At 41.4% G+C, this 26,060-nt stretch overlaps 1 protein-coding gene across 1 annotated transcript; it reads left to right on the plus strand.

Annotated features, from left to right (window-relative positions):
• The first annotated feature begins 9,726 nt into the window (after positions 1-9,726).
• On the plus strand, positions 9,727-16,543 carry LOC121637270. Its single transcript, XM_041981317.1, has one exon. The coding sequence runs from the start codon at positions 9,965-9,967 to the stop codon at positions 15,800-15,802; it is 5,838 nt and encodes a 1,945-aa protein (XP_041837251.1). The 5' UTR covers positions 9,727-9,964; the 3' UTR covers positions 15,803-16,543.
• Positions 16,544-26,060: the final 9,517 nt, after the last annotated feature.

Raw genomic sequence — 26,060 nt, forward strand, 5'->3', positions numbered from 1 at the left:
GTTTTAAAATGGTCGTGATAGATAGCGTATACAAGGAAAACCAGGAATTATGATGAGTTAAAGCTGGTACACACATAACGATTTTTTTAATCTTATGAGATTTTTTATCGGTTCAAGACCTCACACATGAAGATGAAAAATCAGACATTGAACATTTTTAATCATAATGTGTGTGGTGTGCGCCGATAATCTAATCACAGAACAACACACACACAACAATGCTGTCCCGCAACTCATCTACAATCTACTCTTCCGAGCTGGACAAACGTTGAAACGTAGAAGAAGAACCATAGCAACAACTGGCAAAAAACTAAGAAGAAGAAACATAGTAACAATCGGAAAACACAACACACAGCATGGAAGGGGATATATAGGATGAAGGAATGATGGTGGTCTTAGGACTGTTGTTAACAGAAACAGCCAGAACTGAAAAAAACAACAGACTGGAGACGGCGTGAACTTCCTTGTTCCCCAGCCAGCTCGCTTTCTGATTGGTTACATTCCGTACCACTTCACCATTCAAGCAGTCAAAATGCACAAGTTGTTGGCGTTCCTCAGAAATCAGCTCTAAAATATTGAACATGTTCAATATTCCCAATTGTCGGCTACGGCCCATTTCGAAGCGAATTATAGGGACAAATCGTCTCGTAACACACCACAGACCAAATGATAATTGGACAGGGAAATCACACGATGATTGGCAATTTGCCTTCCAAGGTCGGGAAAAGGCAAAATCGGGACTAAAACAGCCCAAAAGTTGTTATGTGTGTACCAGGCTCTAGGTAGATTGGAGAAGTAGGGATAGAATAAATCACTTTGTCCTGATGATCTCGAGATCTCACTTTGACTCAGGAGATCTCGTCTTGACTCGGGAGATCTCACCTTGACTCAGGAGATCTCACTTTGACTCAGGAGATCTCACCTTGACTCAGGAGATCTCGCCTTGACTCGGGAGATCTCGCCTTGACTTGGGAGATCTCGTCTTGACTCAGGAGATCTCGCCTTGACTCGGGAGATCTCGCCTTGACTCGGGACAGCTCGCCTTGACTCGGGAGACCTTGTCTTGACTCGGGAGATCTCGCCTTGACTCAGTGTTCTTTCTACCTGGTTTTGCTGTCTCATGTGACATAATGGTTGGTTAAGTTTAGTCATCTTCAGGACTGATCTGCATCTGTCCTTCATGCTCTTTACCTCATGTCAATATGGGACAAAACAAAGTAAAACATCTTTTGGTTAAAAAATGTTGAGACACAAAACTCTGATCTCCAACGACTTTAAATGTCACCATTTTATGCTTGCGACAGAATAGCCGGTTAAGATATTGCCACATGTTCTTTAAGTGTAGATACTTTGTCATTTACTTATTTCTACTGGCCCTTCCTGAATGTTTATTTGATCCTCACATCCCTCTTTTTTTTTAAAAAAGGAATCTCCCTTTATCATGTTTTTACTTATACTGACATATTTACCTCTATTTTTAATAAACTCCTCATGTTTGTCTCTGCTTACATATTCCTCAGGGTTTGGCCACAATGTCAAATACATCTAATCAGTTACTTTTTTAAAGAGAAAAATGACTAAAGAACCGTTCTGAACAATGCATAATTACTGTTTTGTTTTCTACATTATTCTTTTTTCTACTCTAAAGCAACAACATGGTTTTGTGTTAAAATCTAAGTCAGTCTGGGATAACTGGCAGGTCGTGGTACAACTTGTTTGGCAAGAATAGCTGGAGAACACACACCTTCTGTCATGTCATCTATGTCAGCTGCTGAGCTTCCTGTAGCTGAGTAAGCACACACCTGAACAAAGTCTAGTCTACAAAGATCACTGACATCTCATTACCTCAAACATCAGCTGCAATGAAACAAAAAATACTCAACCGTCAAATTTAGTTACATTAAATACTTTGAGACTATAACAAACAGGCATCCAGATGTAGTTTTGTTTAATCTATGATTTTATCCACTACGTGCAGAAGTGGTTGCAGCTCACGTGTACATGGAAGTCCACGTGTGAATATTTGACTTTGACCCTGTTCTTTAAGAACAAACACATTGACTCTGGTTTTTTTTTTTTTTTTTTTATCTTTGTCCCCGGTGCCATTACCCAAGGCTACTGTGGGATTTGTTAAAAGTTTTTGTGACTTTTAATATATATTTCCAACCTCTGTACTACATAATTTAATAACAAATATATTACAGCCACCAGCAACAAATGTTTGATCACAAATTTAAAATTAAATGCATAAATTGCTGTTTATTTTATTTTATTTATTTATTTATTTATTCCAGTTTCTAAGTTAAAATGCAAGGCAATGTCAATATTGATGCACATATTGATGAAGAATGAAATGACAGTCTTTTTTTTTTAACACAACATTCTTCCACTTTATCAGTTTTGGTCCTTTATTATCTCTACAACCTATTCCATTTTCTTTATTTCTTTCTGAATCTATCTTCAAACTGATTTCACCCTATTCTTCTGCTCCTTGCTTTCATCTGGTGTAACATGACTTACACAGACCAAGGGTCAGATGCTCTCCAAGCTCATAAAGTACGCTGCAAATCCGTTGGTTAGTTAAAGATTAACAGCAGGAAGTGATTACCACACTAAGTGACTGTTGTCTCGATGGGCAAACATGAGCATCACTAGAGAGAGATAAAAAAATAATGCATCTAGTCAGCTTGTGTGGGTGATAATTTAAGATCTCAGTGACTTACAAAGTCATTAAAAGTGCAAAACAACACAACTGTTCAAGACTTAGTTTAAAGAATGCAGGTAATTATGTACGTCCATACTATGTTTCTACTGTCGTAGAAATGATTAAATCCACATTTTTTGTTTTGTCACCTATTTAGCAATGAATGAAATTAAACAAATTGCAATACATCAAAATCATAGGGCAACTATGGAAGAGCGAAACTGCCAAAATTAAAAATACATACAAAAATATAAAAATGTCTCAATAAATAAGTTGATGGCCAACAAAAAGGTTAAAAAATAGTTTATCCATTAAGAAAACATAAAACATGACAAAAATGTATATTCCTTTTTGCATTTTCAACTGTTTTAATTTAACTTTGTATTAATATTTATATTTATTTTTATTTATACACATTTTATTTATTTATTTGGTGATTTTTCAGTCGGTGAGCGGCACAACAGTCCGATCAAATTTGCCAGAATGCCGGTGGCTTTGTGGTTATAACAATTTTATGCAGGTGCTCTTCCAAACCTTATATAGATCATCTTGAGTGACTTTTCGGTTTATTTAACATGGCAAAAAATCGTGTCACAAGCACTTTAAGGAAGGCTCGGATAAGCTTTAAACACCAAGAGAAGCATGTTTTTTTTATGGGAGCAGCAACTGTTGACTAGGACAGGAGGAAGGAAAACGATGGTTTGGGGAAGGTTCTTCAAATTTTTAGTGGCGTTCATGGAACATTTAGAAAAGTCTATATCTCAACTATCCAGATAATGTTCTCTGAGCATCACAGCCAACTTTACAAGAACCTTCAGCTCGTAGTTGTGCATGTCTGCAGCTGGAGCAGCCTCTCAGTTACTGTATTCACACCAAACAGTAAATAGTCATTAGTGATTGTGTGCCTTTTCAGCTAAAAGAGCAACATGCTGTAGATTCTAGTCTCCTCCTGGCTTCTACCCACTTAAAACCTTCATTTCCCTCTTGAAGTCACACATGGCAGAGCCAGGAAGACAGGCATTTTGCACCCTTTTAAAGGGGTGATCAGGGCCTCAGACAACATCCATAACTGTTAATGAAACAGTTTCTAAACCAAGTTCATTATGACTTAAGTTAAGGTGTGTGGGTACTATATGTTCCCTGCTTCCCAACAATGGCTTTCCTAAACTTTAACAAAGACCTCTTTGTTTTCCCATCGTTTAACAAAAAAAGCTAGTTAAAAATAAATTATTCTGACATTCTTAACTTGCCATAACAAGATAATGATGTTTCAAAGATTTTTTAAGAACAGCTGTTCTCTGCTTCTGTACAGATGAGATACACAACTGAGAATCTGGATTTTTCTGTAATATCATTTTCATTTTCTACTGCTAGATGGGTAGGACCATTGGTGTAGTATACGCGGGTATACAGCGTGTACCCACTTTTTTTTTCAGTCAGCATTGCGTATACCCACTTTTAAACGGCAGTGATGCAAACCATTCAATTATATCTGCAAACCTAATTGTCATTTTTCTCCCAGATAGTTGGGCCATGACCCACCCTACTCTGCCTTCAATTGGCTAGTACTCACTGCTTCACTGATTTAATTGGTTAACTTTAGCCGAAGAAAACTCTGCAAACCAAATTTCAGCTTTGGAATACATGATGAACGAGCATTTCAAACTAAAATTAGCTTTCACAGTTATAAACATTCGTGTGAATGTACATCAGCTAGTAGCTTAGCTAATGTTAGTGATGCTACACCGGTGAAGTTTGCCAGCAGCTAGCCCGACACCCCCGTAGAGATGCTCGCAGGGAAGGAGATGCTGCCTCCTCACCAACAGCTAAAAATGCAGGTTTAACTTCTGATGAAGATGTAAAAAACCTTGTAAATGCTGTTAAAACCATGTCAGGGGTCGACAGTCATGGATATATATAGTAGTAGTTTAGGAAGAAAAATAAACAAAATAAAATAGATGACAACTTTACACGTTGAATGGGTTGTCATTGTTTCTCATTACATTTATAGCCTGTAATTCAGTCATTTTTGTTGTTTTTCTGTAAACTGACTGGCCAGATGTGTGGACTGTTAAACAAAAAGATTTTTAATTCCAAGAATACCTGGTTGGGATCCAGAACAAAAATTTGGGTAAGTTTAGATAGATTGTTAGTTTGGGCGACTTCTGAAGCAGTGGACACGGAGAAATGTTGTATGTTTGTGTGGGTGTCCATTTGGATGACATCCTGACCAGATGCCTAAAATGGCAGAGACTCTACCCTGAGCCCCTCCCGGCTCACCAAGCTTCTCACCCTATCTCTAAAGGATAGGACTTCTTCTTCACCATGACAGACCGACGCAGAGTCTGCATCACTGCAGATGCTGTATCGATCTGCCTGTTAATCTCCCGCTTCATCTTTCCCTCACTCGTAAACAAGAACCCGAGATACTTGAACTCTCCCACTTCGTACAGGACCTCAATCCCGACCTGGGGAAAACATTCCACACTTATCCGGCTGAGGACCATGGTCTCGGATTTGGAGGTGCTGATTCTCATCCCAGCCACTTCACAGCGAGAGCTGAAGATCACAACCCGATTAAGCCAGCAGAACCACATTATCCACAAAAAACAAAGCCCAATCCTGAGGCCACCAAACTGTATCCCCTCAACACCTCAGCTGCACATAGAAATTCTGTCCATAAAAGTTATTAACAGAATCAGTGACAAAGAGCAGCCTTGGTGGAGTCCGACCCCTACTAGAAATTAATCTGATTTACTGCCAGCATTGTGGACCAAGCTCTGGCACATTTGCACAGGGACCGGACAAGGGGGTCTGGCACTCTATACTCCCAGAGCATTCCCTATAGGAGTCTCCTGGAGACACAGTTGACTGCCTTCTCCAAGTCCATAAAGCACATGTAGAGTGATTGAGCAAACTCCCATGCCCCCTCCAAGACCCTGAAGAGGGTGTAGAGCTGGTCCACTGTTCCACAACCGGGAAGAAAACCACACTTCTCCTCCTCAGTTCAAGGTTCGACTATCTGACGGATCCTCCTCTCCAGGACCCCTGAATAGACCTTATCAGGGAGGCTGAGGAGTGTGATCAACCCCTGTGGTTGGAGCACACCCTCCAGTCCCCTTTTTGAAGTGGGGGACCACCACCCCAGTCTGCCATTCAAGGGCAACTGTCCCCGATGTCCATACGATGCTGCAGAGGCATGTCAACCAAGACAAGTCTACAGCATCCAGAGCCTTAAGGAACTCCGGGCAGACCTCATCCACCCCTGGGGCCCTGCCACTGAGTAGGTATTTAACAACCTCAGCGACCTCAGCCCCAAAGACAGGGGAGCCCGGAAATTTATCTTTCCTATTAAAAGGGAGTTTTTGCTTTCCACTGTCAACTCTGGCATGCTCAGGATGTTGGAATTGGACTGAAGTCAAAATTCAATGCAATCTATTGGTTTTCCTTAACAAGGGTATTACTTATTATGAATTGGCTTGAATGTGTCTGTAAAGTGCCCTGAGACGACATTGTTGTGAAGTGGCAGTTAACAAATAAGCTGAATTCTGGTTTTGTTGGTGGTGGGCATGCAGCAATTACATGCATTAACTTTACAACTAACCGGTATGAAGTGTGGAACAGTGTCAGATGCAGCGACTGAGTAGTTGATTGTGTGATTTATTGAATAAGTCATCAGGTTCCAGGCTTCAAAACTGTCCGAATCTTTATAAGTAGGAAGGATAAAGTGTTTTTTGGTGGATTCGTGAAAGTGTAGTTAACTGTTGTGACAAGACATTTACCAACCCAAAATTAGCATCTCTCACCAAATTAATGTCAAATTCATATTTTTAATATGGCATGAGTATTATTATGATGAGTATTTTCTTTTAGAATGATCTGGTGACCCCCTGAAATTATCTTGGGACCCCCGTAGACTGAAAAAGGGAAAAATTAGAGACCAAATAAATCTTAATTATCTATTAAAATATACACCTTTTTCAGTAAAACTGCCCCCTGGTGATAATTATTTTTCTTATTATTTTTCTATATTAACAGTGGGCTTACAAAATCCACCTTTAAACTGAGTTTCACATAAAATCACATAATGCGTGCCAGCTCTTGATTTAATCATCTTCGCCAGACTGTATTTATAATTTTGCCAGTGGTCTGTCCAGTCCTTGTAACATTGGTATTTGTTATTTCACCTTTAACTACCCACCAAGAGGCTTTTGATCGATTTTTGCCTACATTGTGTGTAAAGTTCTTAGCATAACATCAAACTGATCTATGTATGACTCCTACTGTGTTGCTCAAGTGTTTGAAAAAGGTAAATGGAGTGGCAGTCTATCACAGACTATCAGAATCAAACCTGATCCATGATCATATTAACAAAGAGTGCCCAGAGAGGGAAGCTGGTAAAATATAACTTTAGATGAAGTGAGATGGGTGAAGAGTGAAATAGGAAAATTTCCACAGAAAGGAAAACAATGTTCTTTTATTGTCGCAATGAAAAAATGTCCTAGATTTCTGATATAGCACATGCAAGACCAGTGTCAAAAGGACTCATTGATGTTTATTGTCCTCATTCCAGAAACCTGTCTGTAGCTGCTGGTTTAGAACGCAGACTGGTCCAAACTAATGATCCTCATCCTCAATCGATCTGCTTAAAGCCTGGCGCAGTGGATCTGTCTGTATTCTTGTTAGAATAGAAGGAAAGTGAATTCCTATTATCCCTCTTTGTTGAGTACCATAATCATAATCCAAATTTCAGTCTTCCAAACATCAAATTTAATTTCCCCGCTGCTGTCAACTGCAATTTCTCATTCACTGAAAAAAACAAGGAGATATATACAGCAAAGCCTCTTTCCTTCTTTGTAGAACTTTCTCCTGTTTTGTGGACATTAATTATTTAAAGGACCCATATTATGCAAAATTCACTTTCTAAAGGTTTTCTAACAGTCATATGTGTCCTTGTAGCCTCTGTATGAGGTCCAAAAATGAGAAAATTCTGTCACCTCTCTCACTTGCTTGCTCCAATTGTTAATGAATGTGTGCTCAAGTATGAGTCTAAGATATTTCCCTTTGTGACCTCACGAAGGAAAAAACCACTTCCCTGGTAATGGGGACTGTCATTGATCCACCCCCCGGCTAGCTGAGCCTGCCCTCTAAAATCACAGAGCGGGCATCAGAGAAATTTGGGGTGGGTGTGGACAGGCACCATTCATGAACATTTAAATGTTCAGACACAGAAACAGCTCATTCTTGTTAGAGCACACTAGAGCCACTTTCAGAATGGCTGAAATTAAAGACCAAGGATGAATTTGGGGTAATACACTTTGAAAACAATGTTGTTGCCCCTCTGACACCCATATGAAATTGTTAAAAAAAATGTATAAAATGGGACCTTTGAATTTTACTCATGAGCTGCCCCAAAAATAATTTATCCTTTTCCTAATAATGATACCAAGATTTATCCCATACTTTTTTTTCAAAATACAGCTAATGTGCACCCATAAAATAGTCAGTGATTAGACACAATCTCTTCTCTGCAATGCATAAATGATGAATGAAACATTGCAGTATACTCGAATAAGCAGACCATTCGCTTGTATACTCCTTTGAATTGCCCTATCGTCTCTGGAGCGACTTATTGGCCTCAGACTATCTCATTGCTCCTCCTTTCACCTCTGCTGCTCCTCCAAGAAGAACAGTTGAGTTAGAAATAACTGCCCAGTTTGAGACAGGCCTAGACACTCACTCAGACATTTTCATCCAAGACAAAACTGCATTAGGATTAGGATTCAGCTCAACATTCAGAAGTGACGTTTTAAACATTCCCATCTGCATTTTTCAGCACAGGCATTGTGTGTATTTTTAGTCTGTCGGTGCCTCTGTGTTTAGTAGTGTTTTATTGTTACTGGTGTAGCCCTAAGGCTATTCTTGTCATTCATTCCTACTCAAATTAAAATGTTTGTGTAATAAACAGTAGTTCATGAAGTGTAAACATGTTGGAAATGTGGATTATACAATGTTAAAAACAGTCATGTTACATACAGTTAGAAGTCAGAGTTAAAAGAGGTTTAGTTGTAAAATGCATTCATATTGGGTTGTTGGCACAAATGACATAAGACCACGTTTATTGTGGGGTAGTGAAGCATCCCTTTATTCTCTCAGCTTTGTATGTGTATTCTTAACCAATCCTGTCCGCAGTTTATTTCGGTAGGAGGGACTTAGCGTCACCTACGTTGACAACACGTTGGTAATAGCAGAGGCTGTTTTATAGGTGTCCGAGAAGGACTGCTGTAAGCTGTAAACGCATTCTGAAAGAATTCCTAACTTCCCAGACTGACAAAGAGTCGTCCTGTGGTCTATGTGTGTGAACTCTGTGAAGCTGCCAGAGGACCGGACATTGGCCATACGAGGGAGAGAGTAAGGACCGGGAGAGCCCTGGACCGTGGGAAAGGCTATAGCTGCTGTACTTGACTGTGGTTCGTTGCCACGTGTGGCTGTGCACTTCACCCCCCTTGCCGCTGAAACTACAACCTGCCATTTGCCCTGTCCCCCTTCTCCATCTATGACTGTACCGATTTGTGAGTACTCTTAACGCTTTGCACGTGCCTTTTGTTTATGCTGATTCAAGACAGCGAACCGGCCATTTGTTTCTGGCCTCCACGCTCACAAGCATCGTCCGGGCCTACAACGTTTATTATTTTAGCCCAGAATGAATGAGTGTGTGAGTGTGGGCTGTGGGATTCTGAATTCACTGGTCATTTGATCTATCATTGGTCATTTGATCTATCATTTTCATGCAAGTTACCAGGGATTATTTGTGAGCTGTACTTACCAGTTAGAGTTTGGAGTGATCTGTGTAACTTAAAGGTCAACAGTGAACACAGTTAATATTTTCCAGATCCAGTTCAAAATTGTAAAATAAATTAGTATTCTTGTCTTACTAAATCCTGTGTATCATTGCCAATGGTCCAACTTCAGGATAAAGTGAAAACAAGTTTCAGTGAACTTTTATTTTAATGGAAAGTACTAACTCTTGTGTACTTCTTAGAACATAATTGGAGGCACCGGCAAATTATTTTATATTATCATAGGTTGCGCCAGACGAACTCAGGCCCTGTCCCACTGTACTACAACACAATTACTTTTTGGCCGTCTAAATTCATTAGCCACATGGGACTGGGGTTACATAAATGGAGGCACTGCTGGGATCGTTCATTGTATGACCAGTTAAAGTCAATTAATTAAAAACGACTCTCACATACAATAATGGCACACTCACTCAATCCTCAGTTACTGGTTGAGCTACTGAACTGGGTTACAGATGCAAAAGTAGATCCAGCTAATGCTTTGATACTGAGTAATGTACCCACAGAGGCATCTGTAGCTGATATAACAGAGTCGCTGGAGGCTGTAAAAGTACTCGGCCGAGTTCGTTATACCTCTAGAAAATTAGTCTCCCAGCTACAGCAAGACATGACACTCTGCATGTGCCAAAACCCAGTTGACCCTAAAACAGCTCCCCCTGAGATCTACCCCCTCAGTGGTGGAAACCCATGGAAAGTGACTCTTCTCACGCATGCCATCGCCCCGCCTGAAGATTTCACATTGAAGGTGATGAACCTATTGCAAAGTGAAGGTAAATCACTGACTGATCTCCAGTCATTAATCGAGCCAAGCATACCCGCACAGTCAGACCCAACCTCCATCATTCGTGCTGTGGGGGAGTTACTGGAAAAAACAATGCGGCCTCCACCAGACAACAATACTTTTCGGAAGTTGCGTGTTTTTTCAGGAGTGATCCCCACGCCTGCTGGGGAGGAGACCCTGGAAAACTGGATAGAGCAGGCACAGTTAATGTTGGATGAGTGTGATGGTTCTGTAAGAGAGAAAAAGAAAAGGATTCTTGAAAGTGTAAAAGGCCCGGCGTTTGAAATAGTCCAGGCTGTGCGATACAATGATGCAGACGCGCGTCCTGAGGACTATTTAGCAGCCCTGGAAAATGCGTTCGGAACCACCAAGTCTGGTGAAGATTTCTATTTTGCATTCCGATCTATGCAACAAAAGTCAGGTGAACGGCTTTCAGATTATCTGAGGAGATTAGAGAAGGCTTTGTCCAAAGCAGTCCAGAAGGGAGGCCTTTTTCCCACTTCCCGAGATCGTGCACGCGTAGAACAATTATTAAGAGGTGCCGCATCAGAGTCAGACATCTTGTTACTCCAGCTGCGCTTAAAAGAGAGGTTAGGGAACCCTCCTTCTTTCATGGAGTTGCTTAGTGAGATTAGAGTAGAAGAGGATCAGAAAGCTATAAGACGGAATCTCACCACTAGCACCCGCACTGTGCGGACCACAGAGGACAGTACAGCCCACACTGCTGAACTAGACATCCTCAGGAGTCAAGTAAAAGCTTTAGAAGCTAAAGTACAGCAGCTATCATCCAAAGAGAGACCCCCAGCGCTACATGTTGATCCTGAAGTGCAATCACTGAAGGAACAAGTGGCCAGCTTGCAACTGTTGAATCAGTTCAGTGAGCAATCAGCCAGGGATGGGACCCCAATAACACCGGGGAAGTACCCCCAAAAATTTACACCAAGACTGCCCTTCAAACCTAAGAAAAGCCACAACACTACAGGTGATCAGAGTGTATTTTGCTACCGCTGTGGAGAGGATGGCCACATCACTAAAAACTGTAGTGGCACTGAAAACCCCTCTAAAGTGATAACTAAACTAATCAGAAGCAACCAAATGCTCAAACAAAACCAAAAGAGTCCCTCAACCAATCCCTCTGGGAAAACAGGACATGTTGGTCAACTCAAAAGCAGCTCAATAGAGCCTAGTGAGCCAGCCACGATCCCTCAAGGCTTAGTAGGTGAATCTAGCATGGGGAAAGTCATAATAGAAGGGCAGGCATGTGACGCTTTGATGGACGGTGGCTCCAATGTGTCCATTGTCTTCGAAGACTATTATAACAAGCACTTGTCCCACCTACCACTTCACTCCATTTCGAGCTTGGAGCTATGGGGCCTAAGTCAGGTTAGCTACCCCTATAAAGGCTACATTGCAGCTGAAATTCAATTTCTCGAAGATGGTGAGCAGTGTGAGCCCAAGGTGGTGCTCATTTTAGTCTGCCCAGAAAGTAATGGCCCTGAAAAACTGCCACTCATTATTGGCACCAATGCCCGAGCATTCAGCCATGCCTCACGGTCCAGTAATGTTCATGTTGACCCCAAGATAGCCCGAACCATGCGTATAGGTACACACCTATCCCGTAGTGATCCTCTGGCTGTAGTTAAGTGGAGTGGACCTGGACCCCTTACTGTGCCTTCTGGTAGTGAGTGTTCAGCTATTTGTAAGGTGTTGTGTAATGAAGCACTTGAAAATAGTATCCTCGTAGTTGAGCCTCCTTCTAATGGGGCACTTCCAGCTGGAGTGTTAATGCCCCCCTGCGTCCTTCTCTCCGATGAGATGGATTGCAACAGATTTTCAGTTCTGTTAAAGAACGAGTCTGCCAAAACAAAAGCCATCCCCAAGGGTACAGTGATAGCCTACGTGCACAAAGCAGAAGTTGTCACCCAAGTGCAGCAGGCAGAGACCCCATCTAGCACACTTGACCCTGCCATCTTTAATTTTGGTGACTCTCCCATCCCAGAGAACTGGAAAACCCGACTGGCACAGAAATTAGCTCATCGGCCTGAGGTTTTTTCGCTGTCAGAGTGGGATGTGGGCTTGGCGAAAGGGGTGGAGCATTGTATTAGGTTGAAGGACCCTAGCCCTTTCCGGGAGAGAGTCAGGCGCCTTGCGCCAGCAGAAATCGATGAGGTCCGCAAACACCTACAGGAGCTCCTTGCCGCAGGGATTATCAAAGAGTCTCGCAGCCCGTACGCCTCTCCCATAGTGATCGCTAGGAAGAAGAATGGTAAAATAAGAATGTGCGTCGATTATCGCACTCTTAATTTGAGGACCATACCTGACCAATACACCTTACCTCGGATTGATGATGCTTTGGCCAGTCTTACAGGAAGCTGCTGGTTTTCTGTGCTCGATCTTCGTTCAGGCTACTACCAAATCGCAATGTCCGAGGAAGACCGGGAAAAGACAGCGTTCATCTGCCCGCTGGGGTTTTATCAGTTTGAGCGGATGCCCCAAGGCATCACCGGGGCCCCGGCCACATTCCAGCGATTGATGGAAAAGGCCGTCGGAGACATGAACCTGCTTCAATGTCTGGTTTACCTTGACGACCTCATTGTGTTCGGTCGCACTCTGGAAGAACACGAAGAGCGTCTTCTACGGGTACTTGACCGACTAGCAGAAGTTGGTTTGAAACTTTCCCTGGACAAGTGTCAGTTCTGCCAGCCAGAAGTAAAGTATGTGGGACACATTGTGTCCGCGGCCGGTATTGCAACTGACCCCGACAAAATCAAGGCTGTAGCCAATTGGCAGCCTCCCACCGACTTGAAGTCACTGCAGTCATTTCTGGGGTTCTGTGGCTATTACCGCAAATTCATCAAGAATTACTCAGCCATAGTTCGCCCTCTCACTGATCTAACAAAGGGATATCCTCCGGTGAGGAAGGGGATGAAGCCCGCCAAATCCAGTGCTAAAGGTCATTTTCGACCTTCTGAGCCCTTTGGCGAGCGCTGGACACAAGCCTGCACTGATGCTTTTTGCCAAATCATCCAATGTCTTACCAGTGCTCCAGTGTTGGCTTTTGCAGATGCAACAAAACCCTACATCCTACATGTGGATGCCAGCCTGGATGGGCTGGGGGCAGTCCTTAATCAAGAATACCCTGAAGGGTTGCGACCTGTGGCATTTGCTAGCCGCAAGTTAAGCCAATCCGAGAAAAATTACCCTGTCCACCAACTTGAATTTCTGGCATTGAAGTGGGCCGTAGTGGATAAGTTCCACAATTATCTCTACGGTGCCAGATTCACGGTGAGAACCGATAACAACCCACTAACCTATGTCCTCACCACAGCCAAGTTGAGCGCTACGGGCCATAGGTGGTTGGCTAGCTTGACCACGTATGACTTCGACATTAAGTACAAGCCTGGCAGAGAAAACGTAGATGCTGATTGGCTGTCCAGGAATGCCATGGAAAGAGACGATGGATGGGGACACATTCCCCCATCTGGTGTTAAAGCTCTTTGTCGCCAGTTTAGTGTCACTCAACCAGCTGCACGACCCACCCGTCTCGTAGACCAACTTGGAGTTCCCCCAACTGTCATCCCCCCTGCTTATGCTTTGTCCACTCATCTCGGAGTGAGTGCTCTAGAAATGCTTAGCAGTGAGGAATTGCGTAGAGCGCAAGATAGGGACCCTGACATCAGTGTTGCTAAGCAAGCTGTACAAAGTGGAGTTTGGCCTACCTCGCAAAGCTGCACGGCAGATGTTGCACTGCTGCAACGAGAACGCAGCAGGCTTCTGATAAAGTCGGGCCGGTTGTACAGGAAAACCACCAGACCTGTGGGTGGACCGGTTTCCCAACTGGTCCTCCCAAAGGAACATCGTCTTAAAGTGCTTAAGTCTGTTCATGATGATTCTGGCCATCTGGGAGTTGACCGCATCATTGACATGGTAAAAGACCGATTCTATTGGCCAAAAATGGCCTCTGACATTTCCCAGTACATCAAGGACTGTGGCAGGTGTGTTGCCCGTAAAACGCTTCCACATAGGGCCGCATGTTTGAAACAGATGACTAGCAGTGGTCCACTCGACTTGGTGTGTATAGACTTTCTGTCTATAGAGCCTGATGCAACGGGGATAACCAACGTTCTTGTGGTGACAGACCACTTTACTCGTTATGCACAAGCTTTTGTAACAAGGGACCAAAAGGCGACCACTGTTGCCAAGGTGCTGGTCGAGAAATTTTTTGTGCATTATGGCCTGCCCTCCAGAATCCATTCGGACCAGGGACGTGATTTCGAGAGTCGTCTCATCAAAGAGTTTTTGGGCATGTTGGGCATAAAAAAATCCAGAACAAGTCCGTATCATCCCCAAGGTGACCCTCAGCCTGAGCGTTTTAACCGAACGCTCTTGTCTATGCTCGGTACCCTCCAACCCAGTCAAAAGCAACACTGGAGTCAGTACGTCAGTTCACTAGTCCACGCCTATAATTGTACTCGTAATGATGCGACGGGTTACTCTCCCTACTACCTAATGTTCGGGCGTGAGGCTCGTCTGCCCATTGATTTGTGTTTCGGAACTTCTCCTGCTGGAGATGACTCTAGTGACTACTTGCGGTATGTTGAGAAACTGAAAAGTGACCTGAAAAGGGCATATGAGTTGGCAGTAACAGTTGCTAACAAGTCACATGATAAGAACAAGCGATACTATGACAACAGAGTGAGAAACCAAGTGTTAGAACAGGGGGATCGTGTGCTCATACGAGCTCTGGGCATGCCTGGAAAGCACAAGCTTGGCGACAAATGGCATTCTGACCCTTATGTTATTATTGAAAAACTACCTGACTTACCTGTGTACAGAGTGCAGCCCGAGAAGGGTAAAGGTATAGTCAAGACCTTGCACCGGGACCACCTTTTACCCATAGGGTATCTGGTCAGGTTTCCCTCAGATTTGGGGGAGGAACGACTACCACAGAGACCTGTGACGCGATTTCATCCGAAGCAAAAGTCAGCTGAAGAGTCCAACCAGGAACGCCACTTGGAAGACACCGAGGAACACTGGAACTTACCTGCTGACCGAAGGGAGGACATCTTACTGGCACTTGACCTGCTGGTGGATCGTTTGAGTGGAGATGTTCCCCTGGAAAATGCACTTATCCAGCATAACATTGATGAAGAAGGCATTGATGGAGATACTGAGGAGGAGGTAGATGCTGTCCCGGAAGGACAAGACATAGAGCAATTTCAGCAATTGCCGAAAGACACGGTGGTGGACACAGGTCTAGAAGGGGGAGAGCTCCCCTCTGCTAGTCAGTCCCAGGGTACTGCAGAGCCTATCTGTAACCGTCCTGTCCGGAGACGAGTGAAGCCCATAGTGCGGTTAAGCTATGACAGACCTGGCCATTCCATCAATGAACCTATTGTAGTTGTGCATAGGGGGTTGAGGATCACTATTAAAAGAGACTCCCCATTGCTACGTTAAAGTTGGAATACTGTATCAGGACACAAACAGGTTTATGACTCTAGTCTGTAGCCTACTTGCCAGACACTGATATTGACATTTACCTGATGTGATAGATGTAAACTTGTGTGATGAGGACATCAACATCCTTTTAGAAAGGGGAGATTGTAGCCCTCAGGCTATTCTTGTCATTCATTCCTACTCAAATTAAAATGTTTGTGTAATAAACAGTAGTTCATGAAGTGTAAACATGTTGGAAATGTGGATTATACAATGTTAAAAACAGTCATGTTACATACAGTTAGAAGTCAGAGTTAAAAGAGGTTTAGTTGTAAAATGCATTCATATTGGGTTGTTGGCACAAATGACATAAGACCACGTTTATTGTGGGGTAGTGAAGCATCCCTTTATTCTCTCAGCTTTGTATGTGTATTCTTAACCAATCCTGTCCGCAGTTTATTTCGGTAGGAGGGACTTAGCGTCACCTACGTTGACAACACGTTGGTAATAGCAGAGGCTGTTTTATAGGTGTCCGAGAAGGACTGCTGTAAGCTGTAAACGCATTCTGAAAGAATTCCTAACTTCCCAGACTGACAAAGAGTCGTCCTGTGGTCTATGTGTGTGAACTCTGTGAAGCTGCCAGAGGACCGGACATTGGCCATACGAGGGAGAGAGTAAGGACCGGGAGAGCCCTGGACCGTGGGAAAGGCTATAGCTGCTGTACTTGACTGTGGTTCGTTGCCACGTGTGGCTGTGCACTTCACCCCCCTTGCCGCTGAAACTACAACCTGCCATTTGCCCTGTCCCCCTTCTCCATCTATGACTGTACCGATTTGTGAGTACTCTTAACGCTTTGCACGTGCCTTTTGTTTATGCTGATTCAAGACAGCGAACCGGCCATTTGTTTCTGGCCTCCACGCTCACAAGCATCGTCCGGGCCTACAACGTTTATTATTTTAGCCCAGAATGAATGAGTGTGTGAGTGTGGGCTGTGGGATTCTGAATTCACTGGTCATTTGATCTATCATTGGTCATTTGATCTATCATTTTCATGCAAGTTACCAGGGATTATTTGTGAGCTGTACTTACCAGTTAGAGTTTGGAGTGATCTGTGTAACTTAAAGGTCAACAGTGAACACAGTTAATATTTTCCAGATCCAGTTCAAAATTGTAAAATAAATTAGTATTCTTGTCTTACTAAATCCTGTGTATCATTGCCAATGGTCCAACTTCAGGATAAAGTGAAAACAAGTTTCAGTGAACTTTTATTTTAATGGGAAGTACTAACTCTTGTGTACTTCTTAGAACATAATTGGAGGCACCGGCAAATTATTTTATATTATCATAGGTTGCGCCAGACGAACTCAGGCCCTGTCCCACTGTACTACAACACAATTACTTTTTGGCCGTCTAAATTCATTAGCCACATGGGACTGGGGTTACACTGGTAGTGTCTTTAATTTTTTAGCCAAGGCAAAATAGCATGAAGGAAATGTTTTCATGCTGTAGGTTTAATTTGGATTACATCCAATATGATGAAATTGTTTCTTATTTTTCTATGAAATGAACATGGTGTGTCATACACTTGTTTAGCCATTTGAAGATACTATCTCAATGGAGCGCATTCAATAACCAGATGATCCAGTTTTAATATTTGAAAAAGACTACATTTCCATAACAATGACTGTCTGAATGGCAAAAAAAAAAAAAAAAAAAAAAAAAAAAAAAAATAGAAAGCCGAACACTAGGAGTAACTAAAACCCACACTGAATGCAAGATCTTGTTAGTTACACGGTGGTATTTTAATAAAAACTAATCCAACGTAAAATTCGACAGGATGGATTATAACAATTTTAAATACATTCAGCAATTTGCATCCATTTAGAGAGATTTTCTTTGGGGACTAGAAGTGGACTAAAATGTGATTTTAAAGGCTGTTCATGCAGTTTGAGTGTAAAAGTCTTATTATGAAGTTAGAAGTATCAGTATCTGTGATATAACCTGACAGGAAGTTAGAATAAAATATGGTGCCTAAATAACCCAAAATGTGCTACTAACTTCAAATTCTCTCTATATTTTTTAATCTGGTAAATGTGTTTGGGTTTTCCAAATACTACTAAGTTTAATAGATTAAACACTTAAAATGGCTTCCCTGAGTTTCTTGTAATGTTCTTTTCTGTCATTTGTACAGCAGATCAAACATGACTGAAAAAGCGCTGCTCAACATGTCAACTGCAAGGCTCTGAAGTGATTCTACATCATTATTTCTTTGGTTTACATGATTTTATTTCTCAAATATGAAAGTTTTTTTGATGTTTCCCCCCCCCCCCCCTTCTTTTTCTTTTGATGATGTGTGAGGAAAACCTCATCTGTACATGGACTGGTCTGTGGTATGTAATTCCTATAGCTAATAAATCTCAGGAACTGGTCAAGATCAACAGACTCAAAATTATTTCTGGGCACTGCAGCTTTTAATAAATTACATTTTAAAGACAAAGAAAAGCTGCATGTCTAAGAGACTCTTTTTGGTACTTGGTTAGATACACCTTGCTTTTTTTAGCCTAAGCTTTATCTCTGCTGTCCTTTACTTGACCTAAATACTGTTGTATAGAATGTGCACACAAATGACTTTATTTCTTTTTCTTTATATAATTTTTTATGATCAACAGTAAATATTTTTGCAGAAAAAGGGTTCTTTATATTTCTGTGGTATATATATATATATATGTATATATATATATATATATATATATATATATATATATATATATATATATATATTTCTGCTTATTTGTGCATGAACATTAAGTCTTTTTACAGGCAATGATCCTACAATTGCCTTTCTGTTCTTATCTTGTTTTAGCTCATCTCACATTCTTAGAGATGACTGCATGCTCCAGCTGTAGTGTGAAACCTGTGAGGACACTCTGTCCAGTAGCTGTATGAGACAGAGAGATGGGGAAGTGGAGATAAAAATAATTTTTGCAGCCCGATCCATGTAATGATAACAGACTGGCTGTTACCGTGGTAACGACGAACAGGAAGGAAGTGGAATTGTTGCAGAGCTCAGCAGGACCAAGTATATCACTGACAGCCACCAGAGTAAGTGTTTACAGCTTCCAAGAGTGTGTGCGATTTTCACATTTTATGTCTGAAACCATCACAGTGAGGACAGTTCTGCATTGTCAAAACACATAAACAAATTCATAGGGCTGTTTGAGAGATGATTCCAAGGTCCGGTTTAAGATCAGGTAAAGGTTGTGAGTAGGATTGGGGTTAGGACATGTATTTGTAATAGTTAAAGCAAAGGTCAAGGCATTACAATAGTGGATTTTCTCTAAAAAAAAGACATTTGTGCGCAGTGAATGTTAAAAAGGAATAGCTGTCATAGTTTCTGCAAGCAAAATATCTAATAATTCTCCATATGACTTATTAGCATTAGTGGTGAGCTCTTATCATCCAGCTCTGGACTCTCGCTAGCGTTTTATCTGACCCCATTAGATTATCTATCAGCTTGCATAATCACCCTCTGCCACTGACCTGAGCAGTGCTGCAATGAACCCAGATCAAATAAAATGAGATGAAGTATACCCGACTGAGCATTGATTTTAAAGGTTACCAGCAGGGTGGCAGAGTAGCTCGCTCCTCTGTGCCTGAGGAAGAAAATTAACATCACCTTGTTCCCATGGTATAATTTAGAAGCAGACTGTATTTTTCTCACAGTGGGGGAAAAAAGTCATAAGAAATCACTCCTAAATATCTTTAGTATGTTTACTTAAAAAGCTTTTAAATTCACATCAATTGCTGTGTTCACTTTCTCATAAAGTTGTGCTTTTCTCTGATGAGGTGAAACCCAGAAAGCAGTCTTCTTCTGGCCTATATTGAACACACCATGCTCAGCTTAGAGAAGCCCTCAACTACACAATGCTGTAGGATTTCTTATAGTTTGTAAAAAAAAATACTGCTACTAATATAAATACATAAATACATAAATATATAAAAATACTAATAATTCTCTTTCTATGTGTCAATCTCATCCACACTTCCTATATTATTTTACTGAATTCAGTTCAAAGGAGTTCTGATCTTTGACAATAACTCATCTATCATTGGAAATGTTTAAATCTTTCAATTTTATGCTTCTTAATTCAGTTACCTTGAGCTTTGAATGATGTGAAACTAACAAACACATAGAAAGGTTGACCCAAAGGAAGACTAACTGAAGGCTGTTTAATCAAAAAGCTGTTTTAAAATAGGCGCTCTGATAAATAGAAACATGGCACTGAATAACTATTTCTCGGTCTCAGATTAAGTTTCCAAAAAACTATCATAATATGGTGACAGAAACCAGGTCCTTTGGTGTCTTGTTTCTGCTTTTATGACTCACTCATACAAATTGAAGAGAAATTTAGGCCATGTCCATACAGAGATGAATTAAAGTTTTTAATCATTTGGACGTTTTATACACATTGAACTGGCATTTTGGGAGGCCGAAAATGCACATTTTTTAAACCGGATAAAAACGCATTATTCCTGCACCAATGACCCTTTAACCCGACCTATCCTTTGATCTGCACGCACAAAGCCAAACAGTGGCAGATTACATGTGTTGCATTGTGAGTACATTAATGTTACATTTGTGCAGCAGTAGCTACCTAGCATGACATGCCTTTTACAGGAAAATCTGTGAGAAACGGATCCTAAATCCACACAAACGTTCTTAAAACAAAGCAAACCCACATGTAGTATTGAAAATTCTCTTTTTCTCAGAACAGGATATAAAGTTAACCTAATTTCTGGACTGATGTGAGCTGAACTGATATTACAAATACAGATTATCAGGGTGTAACTAATTAGGAGGCGTGATGCCTCAAATTAAAATAGTTTTGTTCAGGAAGGTTCTGGATTCTTAAACCTTTTAATGTCCATTTGTGGTTGCCACTCAACTCGAGAATCAAAACATTCTCGATTCAAGGGCTCAGTGCTTGGCCCTCTTCTCTTTTTAATATACACCTCCTCACTTGGTGCAGTCATTAACTCTCATGGCTTCTCCTACCACTGCTATGCAGACAACACTCAGCTTTTCCTTTCTTTACCACCTGATGACACAACCATCTCAATGCCAATATCGGCATGCTTTGCTGATATCTCTGCATGGATAAAGGATCGCCACCTTCAGCTAAATCTGTCCAAGACCAAGGTCATTGTCTGTCCAGCTAATCCTTCCTTATCGCTACAGATAAGTGTGCAACTTGACTCTATCACGCTTGTGCCTACGTCTTCTACTAGGAATCTTGATGTCATGGAAGACAACCAGCTGACCTTTAAGGACCATGTTGCCTTGGTTGCTCGATCTTGCCGATTTACTCTCTACAACATTAGGAGGATCAGACCCTACCTGACTGAACACATGGCACAGCTCCTGGTCCAGGCTCTGGTCATTTCACGCATTGACTACTGGCAGGCCTGCCTGCATGCTCAGTTAAACTTCTGTAGATTATTCTGAATGCAGCAGCACGTCTGGTCTTCAACCAGCCCAAAAGAGCTCATGTCACTTCACTGCTAATTGCTCTTCAGTGGCTTCCAGTTTCAGCGTGCATCAAGTTCAAAGCTCTGCTTCTGGCTTACAAAACAATAACCCAAACGGCTCCTGTCCACCTTCACTCCCAAATCCAGAGCTACACTCCCTCTCGACAGTCACGCTCTGTGAAAGACGCCTAGTGCTCCCACCAAAACATGGCGCAAAATCAGCAGCTAGGCTCCCTTCCTATGTTGTTCCCCGGTGGTGGAACGATCTACCAAACTCCGATCCGCAGAGTCCTTATCCACTTTTAAGAGCAAACTAAAGACTCAGTTGTTTAAGGAGCATTTCCGCACTTAGCTTAAGATTTATCCAGCTCTTTGGCTTAACTACTGAATAAGCTGCGTACACTTATGCCCAAGATGATATTGTGTGATGAAATTGTGATCCTGTATTTAAACATAGGACTTCCAAAAAACAAAACAAACAAACAAACATAAATAAATAAACATACATAAAAAAATAAGCACTGCCTCTAGCACTACATGACAGCACCTGGGTCCAACTGGACTTACAGCAGTCTGACTACCACTTAATTATGATGTCCCATCTTGTTTGAATTCTTGCTTGTGTTGTTCTTACTCTCAGATGTAAGTTGCTTTGGATAAAAGCGTCTGCTAAATGACTGTAGAATAGAAGATTACTATCCCACCAAACACAGTCAAATCATTGTTCTTTAAAACAATTTCACATAACATAGAGAAATACTACACAAATGTGACTCTACAGTATTTAACCAAAAGGTTTTTCTTTATTTGGAGGCATTCTGTGCTATGATTAACTTTGGTTACAACAGTGAAACCCAGAGGTGAATCTAACGAAGAAGCTTGAAAGCTAGGGGCCTCAGTTCACTATGAGCGAACTATACAACCGACCAAAAAGTAAGTGATATCTTCTTGAAAAGCATCACGAAGAAGAAGGAAGTGATGAGTATTGTTTGGGTAGGACAAAAAACAAAGCCAACAGCGTGTTCGAAGAAGCCAAGGTCTAAACAACAATGAGAAAAGAAAAAAAAGATTCTGCATACCACGTAAAATTAGGAACCCCAAGACTGCATCGTGTGGCTCCAGTGTTTACTGTTTGCTCACGGTAAAGGAACTGGCAGAAGTGGAAAGAGTTCCTCTTTCCTTCCTGGCCAATCAATGACCCAGATTTTCTTCTTCCTGCTTTTCATTATTGATCAGGGGTTGTTTCGGGTTGTATTGCCCCCTAACAAGCATTTGTTTTTACTACGATGTGTTGTTCAGGCAGTTTGGTCCGCTTGAGTTAAGTTTCAACCTAACCAAAGGAAAGTGTGAAATATTTCTTAAATTGCCACCCAATCAAACCCCCAGACTATCCTGGTGTGAATGCTCCCCCTACCCTACACAACCTCTACTGAGACTTTCTCAGCAGCATGCTGATGTGGGGGCGCCCACTTCACTATAATGACATAGTAATGAACAGTAGTTTTTGGAAAACAGGTTGAGGCAAACGATAGATTTTTTTTTCTTTTTGTCCTCTTTTCACAAAAATCGCTTCTGAATCCAATCTAAAATCTAAAATTCAAAAGCAAACCTAAATTACTTCAAAGTTTTGTTTAAATTCTCACTTTTAAGAGCAAATAAGTAAGTGGCTATCATTTTAAATTCCATTTCTGTCTTATGAAACTGCCTTTGTTGTTTAGAATAAGCAAAGGTGTGCAGAATGCATGTCAAGTGCTTGATTATTGAGGAGTACACACATTTTGGAAATCAGAGCTCTCTGGTGGATTCAAAATAATCATAAATGTTCTTTCCACATTGTAATCTCATTATGTGCTTACAGGGTGTTCTCGTTTTATTCTAACACTGTGGCTAATTCATCCCATGCCCGTCTTTTCTTTCACACAGTTAATGCTTTTTTTAAGGGGTCCTCTCTCTTGTTCTTTTTCCCCTTCATTTTCCTGAGCTGTTCTTGTATCAGTCTGACTCTTCACTCTGTGTCTCACCTAATTAGCGTTCATTATCTGCAGGCAGAGCTAAAGTATCAGGATGTCAACAAGTCATTTTGTGCCAGCGTGCATGTGTGTGTCGGTAATGAGCTACAAATCCTCCAGCCGAGTTCTGGTTCAAACTCCGTGTCAGTGATCCTTATTGGTGAACATGACTCTGAGCTTTACAGCACAGTAGCTGAGATGCGTGAATGTGTGTCTGTCTGTGTGTGTGTGAACATGCACATTCACTTTCTGACACACAGATTAGTTTCTATCATCGTACTGAGTGGAATCCCTTTAAGTAGAGGAGGGATTACTACACCATAAGTAAAAGCCGAGTAAATCACAAGTTCTAAATGTAGCCTGGAAAGAAAATGGAGAGTTAATGGGAATAGGTTTTTATCATCAAGATGATGGAAGGATAGATGAGAAGAATCAGCTGAAATAGACACATCTGGAATTAATCACCTTCACAGTTTAACTTAACTGTTATCTGTTTATTATTATGGAACATATTTTCATATACAGCACTTTGGATGACAGTGTTATTTTTAAAGTGCTCCACAAATAAAACTGGATTGGATGTTCTTTTTCACTTTCATTTATTCTTTTTAAGTTTGATTAAATCAACTTGTTAATTCTTATAGGGAGTGTTTCTTCTATTTCTTTGAGAATGATGTATTTACTTTGCTTACAACAACAGAAGCTGATCAATTAAAGCATGCAAAGCAACCATTAGATTTTTTTGAGATGGTTGTTTCAGTCCAAGTTGTGATGAAGCAGATGTTATCCTGAACTGCTGTAATTTGTGTCAACAAAGTCCTATCTGTTTAGATATTATGCTCTTTGTGTGGTTTTTAATTACTTGAATTGTTTAAAAAATGCCATTAAGCAAAACAGAATCTGACAAAGCTCCAGCTCCTGCTGCTTTTCCCATTGGCACTCATACATTTTACAGTGCATGTTGCGAGATTTAGTTATTAAAAATTATTCAAATAAACACAAATCTAAGTCTCTGTTATGTTAGTGAGTCGACAGCTGTGACACTGGGTCCGCTCTGTTGCGTTAGCAGTAGCATGTGACAGGGTCAAGTCAAGTCTACCCTCCTACTTACTCAGCTGACAAGACACACTCTCACACACACTGAAAATTCTGCATTTTGAGAAGAGTTTCTGCTGTGGGCAAGAAAGCGAGCAGAGGAGAGCCTGCATTTCATTAACAGCTGTAGAAGTTTGGTTGCTTTTGTAACGTTCTAATTGATCACATTTTAATGAATGGATTAACAATTTAAATTTTTAGATCAAAGCATGAACAAAGGAAAATTTTAAACATTTTGGATAAAAGAATGAAATAGGTCACTAACGAACAGCTGTTAAATGGAGAAATAGATAAATATATGGGGGATGCTCAGAAGAAAGGCATCAGAGAGGGTGTGGGGATAATCACCAGCCACTAACACCTTGGTGTTGGAGTTCTCTTCAGGTCTCTTCTGGGCTGGCAAAAGAGGTGAACCACTGTGGGCCCCATAACAAGCCCCTGAAGCTGGATTGACACTCGTATGGCGTCTGTGTAAGGTGGGTTACGACTTCAGGATCATATGCTCCGCGCAGGTCTGTGGTTTGACACACACCTCTTCCAGACCCAATGTGCATCTCTGCTTGCCACGCAGTTACACAGAAGGGTAACTACAACATGACGCTCTCACTACGCTCGAGCACATTTCACCAGCATCAGCTAAGCCAGCCTTACCATACACAAATGCAGTGTGAGTATAAATCCAGTTTTGACCTCCCCTCACTGCTCAACTGGTGCCAAAATATGGCAGTCCACTGCTCTCGGAGTCTAATTTTACCAATCAAGATTAATAAAGTAACAATTATTTATTATTATTATAGCTGTCATAAATAATGCTAAAATAATAGATTAATTTTGCATTATGATCTAGAACATGGTAGCGATGATGTGGTGCGTTGTTTTTGGACTTCTGTACTAGTCATGTACTTGTCATAGTGAACATGACGTTTAAGCCTAATGTAGTTCACAAGTGTGCTTGATACCAGGCCATGCTTGACCAAAGGTTAACGATCAGTTATGTAATTGTACTATCAGGTCTGCAGCTGTATGACTCGGCACTGAGGTAAAAAGAGTGGAGAGAAGCAGTCAGATCCACTTCTAATTATGAGTTAACCCATGAATGGAGGGAAAGGCTGCTGGGAAGATTGGGTAAACCAAAATGGGTTTATGAGGGTGATCTGGGAAGGTCTGAAAGAGGAATCTGTGAGGTCTTCCATACACCTTTGGGGGAATTTTTCCACCTATTCTGGGGGAGGCTAGTGACATGGAATCTGAATGAGCCACGTTCAAAGCTTCCATGTGAATGCAACTTCCAGATGCTGTGGCAAAAAGGGCATTGATACCATCGTGAAAGCAACTGGAGGACCTGCTGGTAAACACCAGAAACGGAGAAGCCATCAAGTTGAAGAAAGAGGCCTTTCAAACTTGGCTGTCTCAGTGACTGCCTAAAACAGGCAGGTAGCCAATCCAAGCTAGTTATTAGTCTTGATGGAGAACAGCTAACCCAAACTGGGATAGCACTGGGTGGCGTAAGGGACACTTAAAGAGGCAAAAAGTGAAACTGTTTCATTGCAAGGTTTGCTGTCGCCTTGTTTGTGAATGAATGTGCCAAATGCAAACACACTGAGCAAAAAGAAAAAAAAACCTATCATTTTGTGGAACATGTTGAA

This window comes from Melanotaenia boesemani, chromosome 3, assembly GCF_017639745.1.
Source record: "Melanotaenia boesemani isolate fMelBoe1 chromosome 3, fMelBoe1.pri, whole genome shotgun sequence".
Classification (NCBI taxonomy): domain Eukaryota; kingdom Metazoa; phylum Chordata; class Actinopteri; order Atheriniformes; family Melanotaeniidae; genus Melanotaenia; species Melanotaenia boesemani.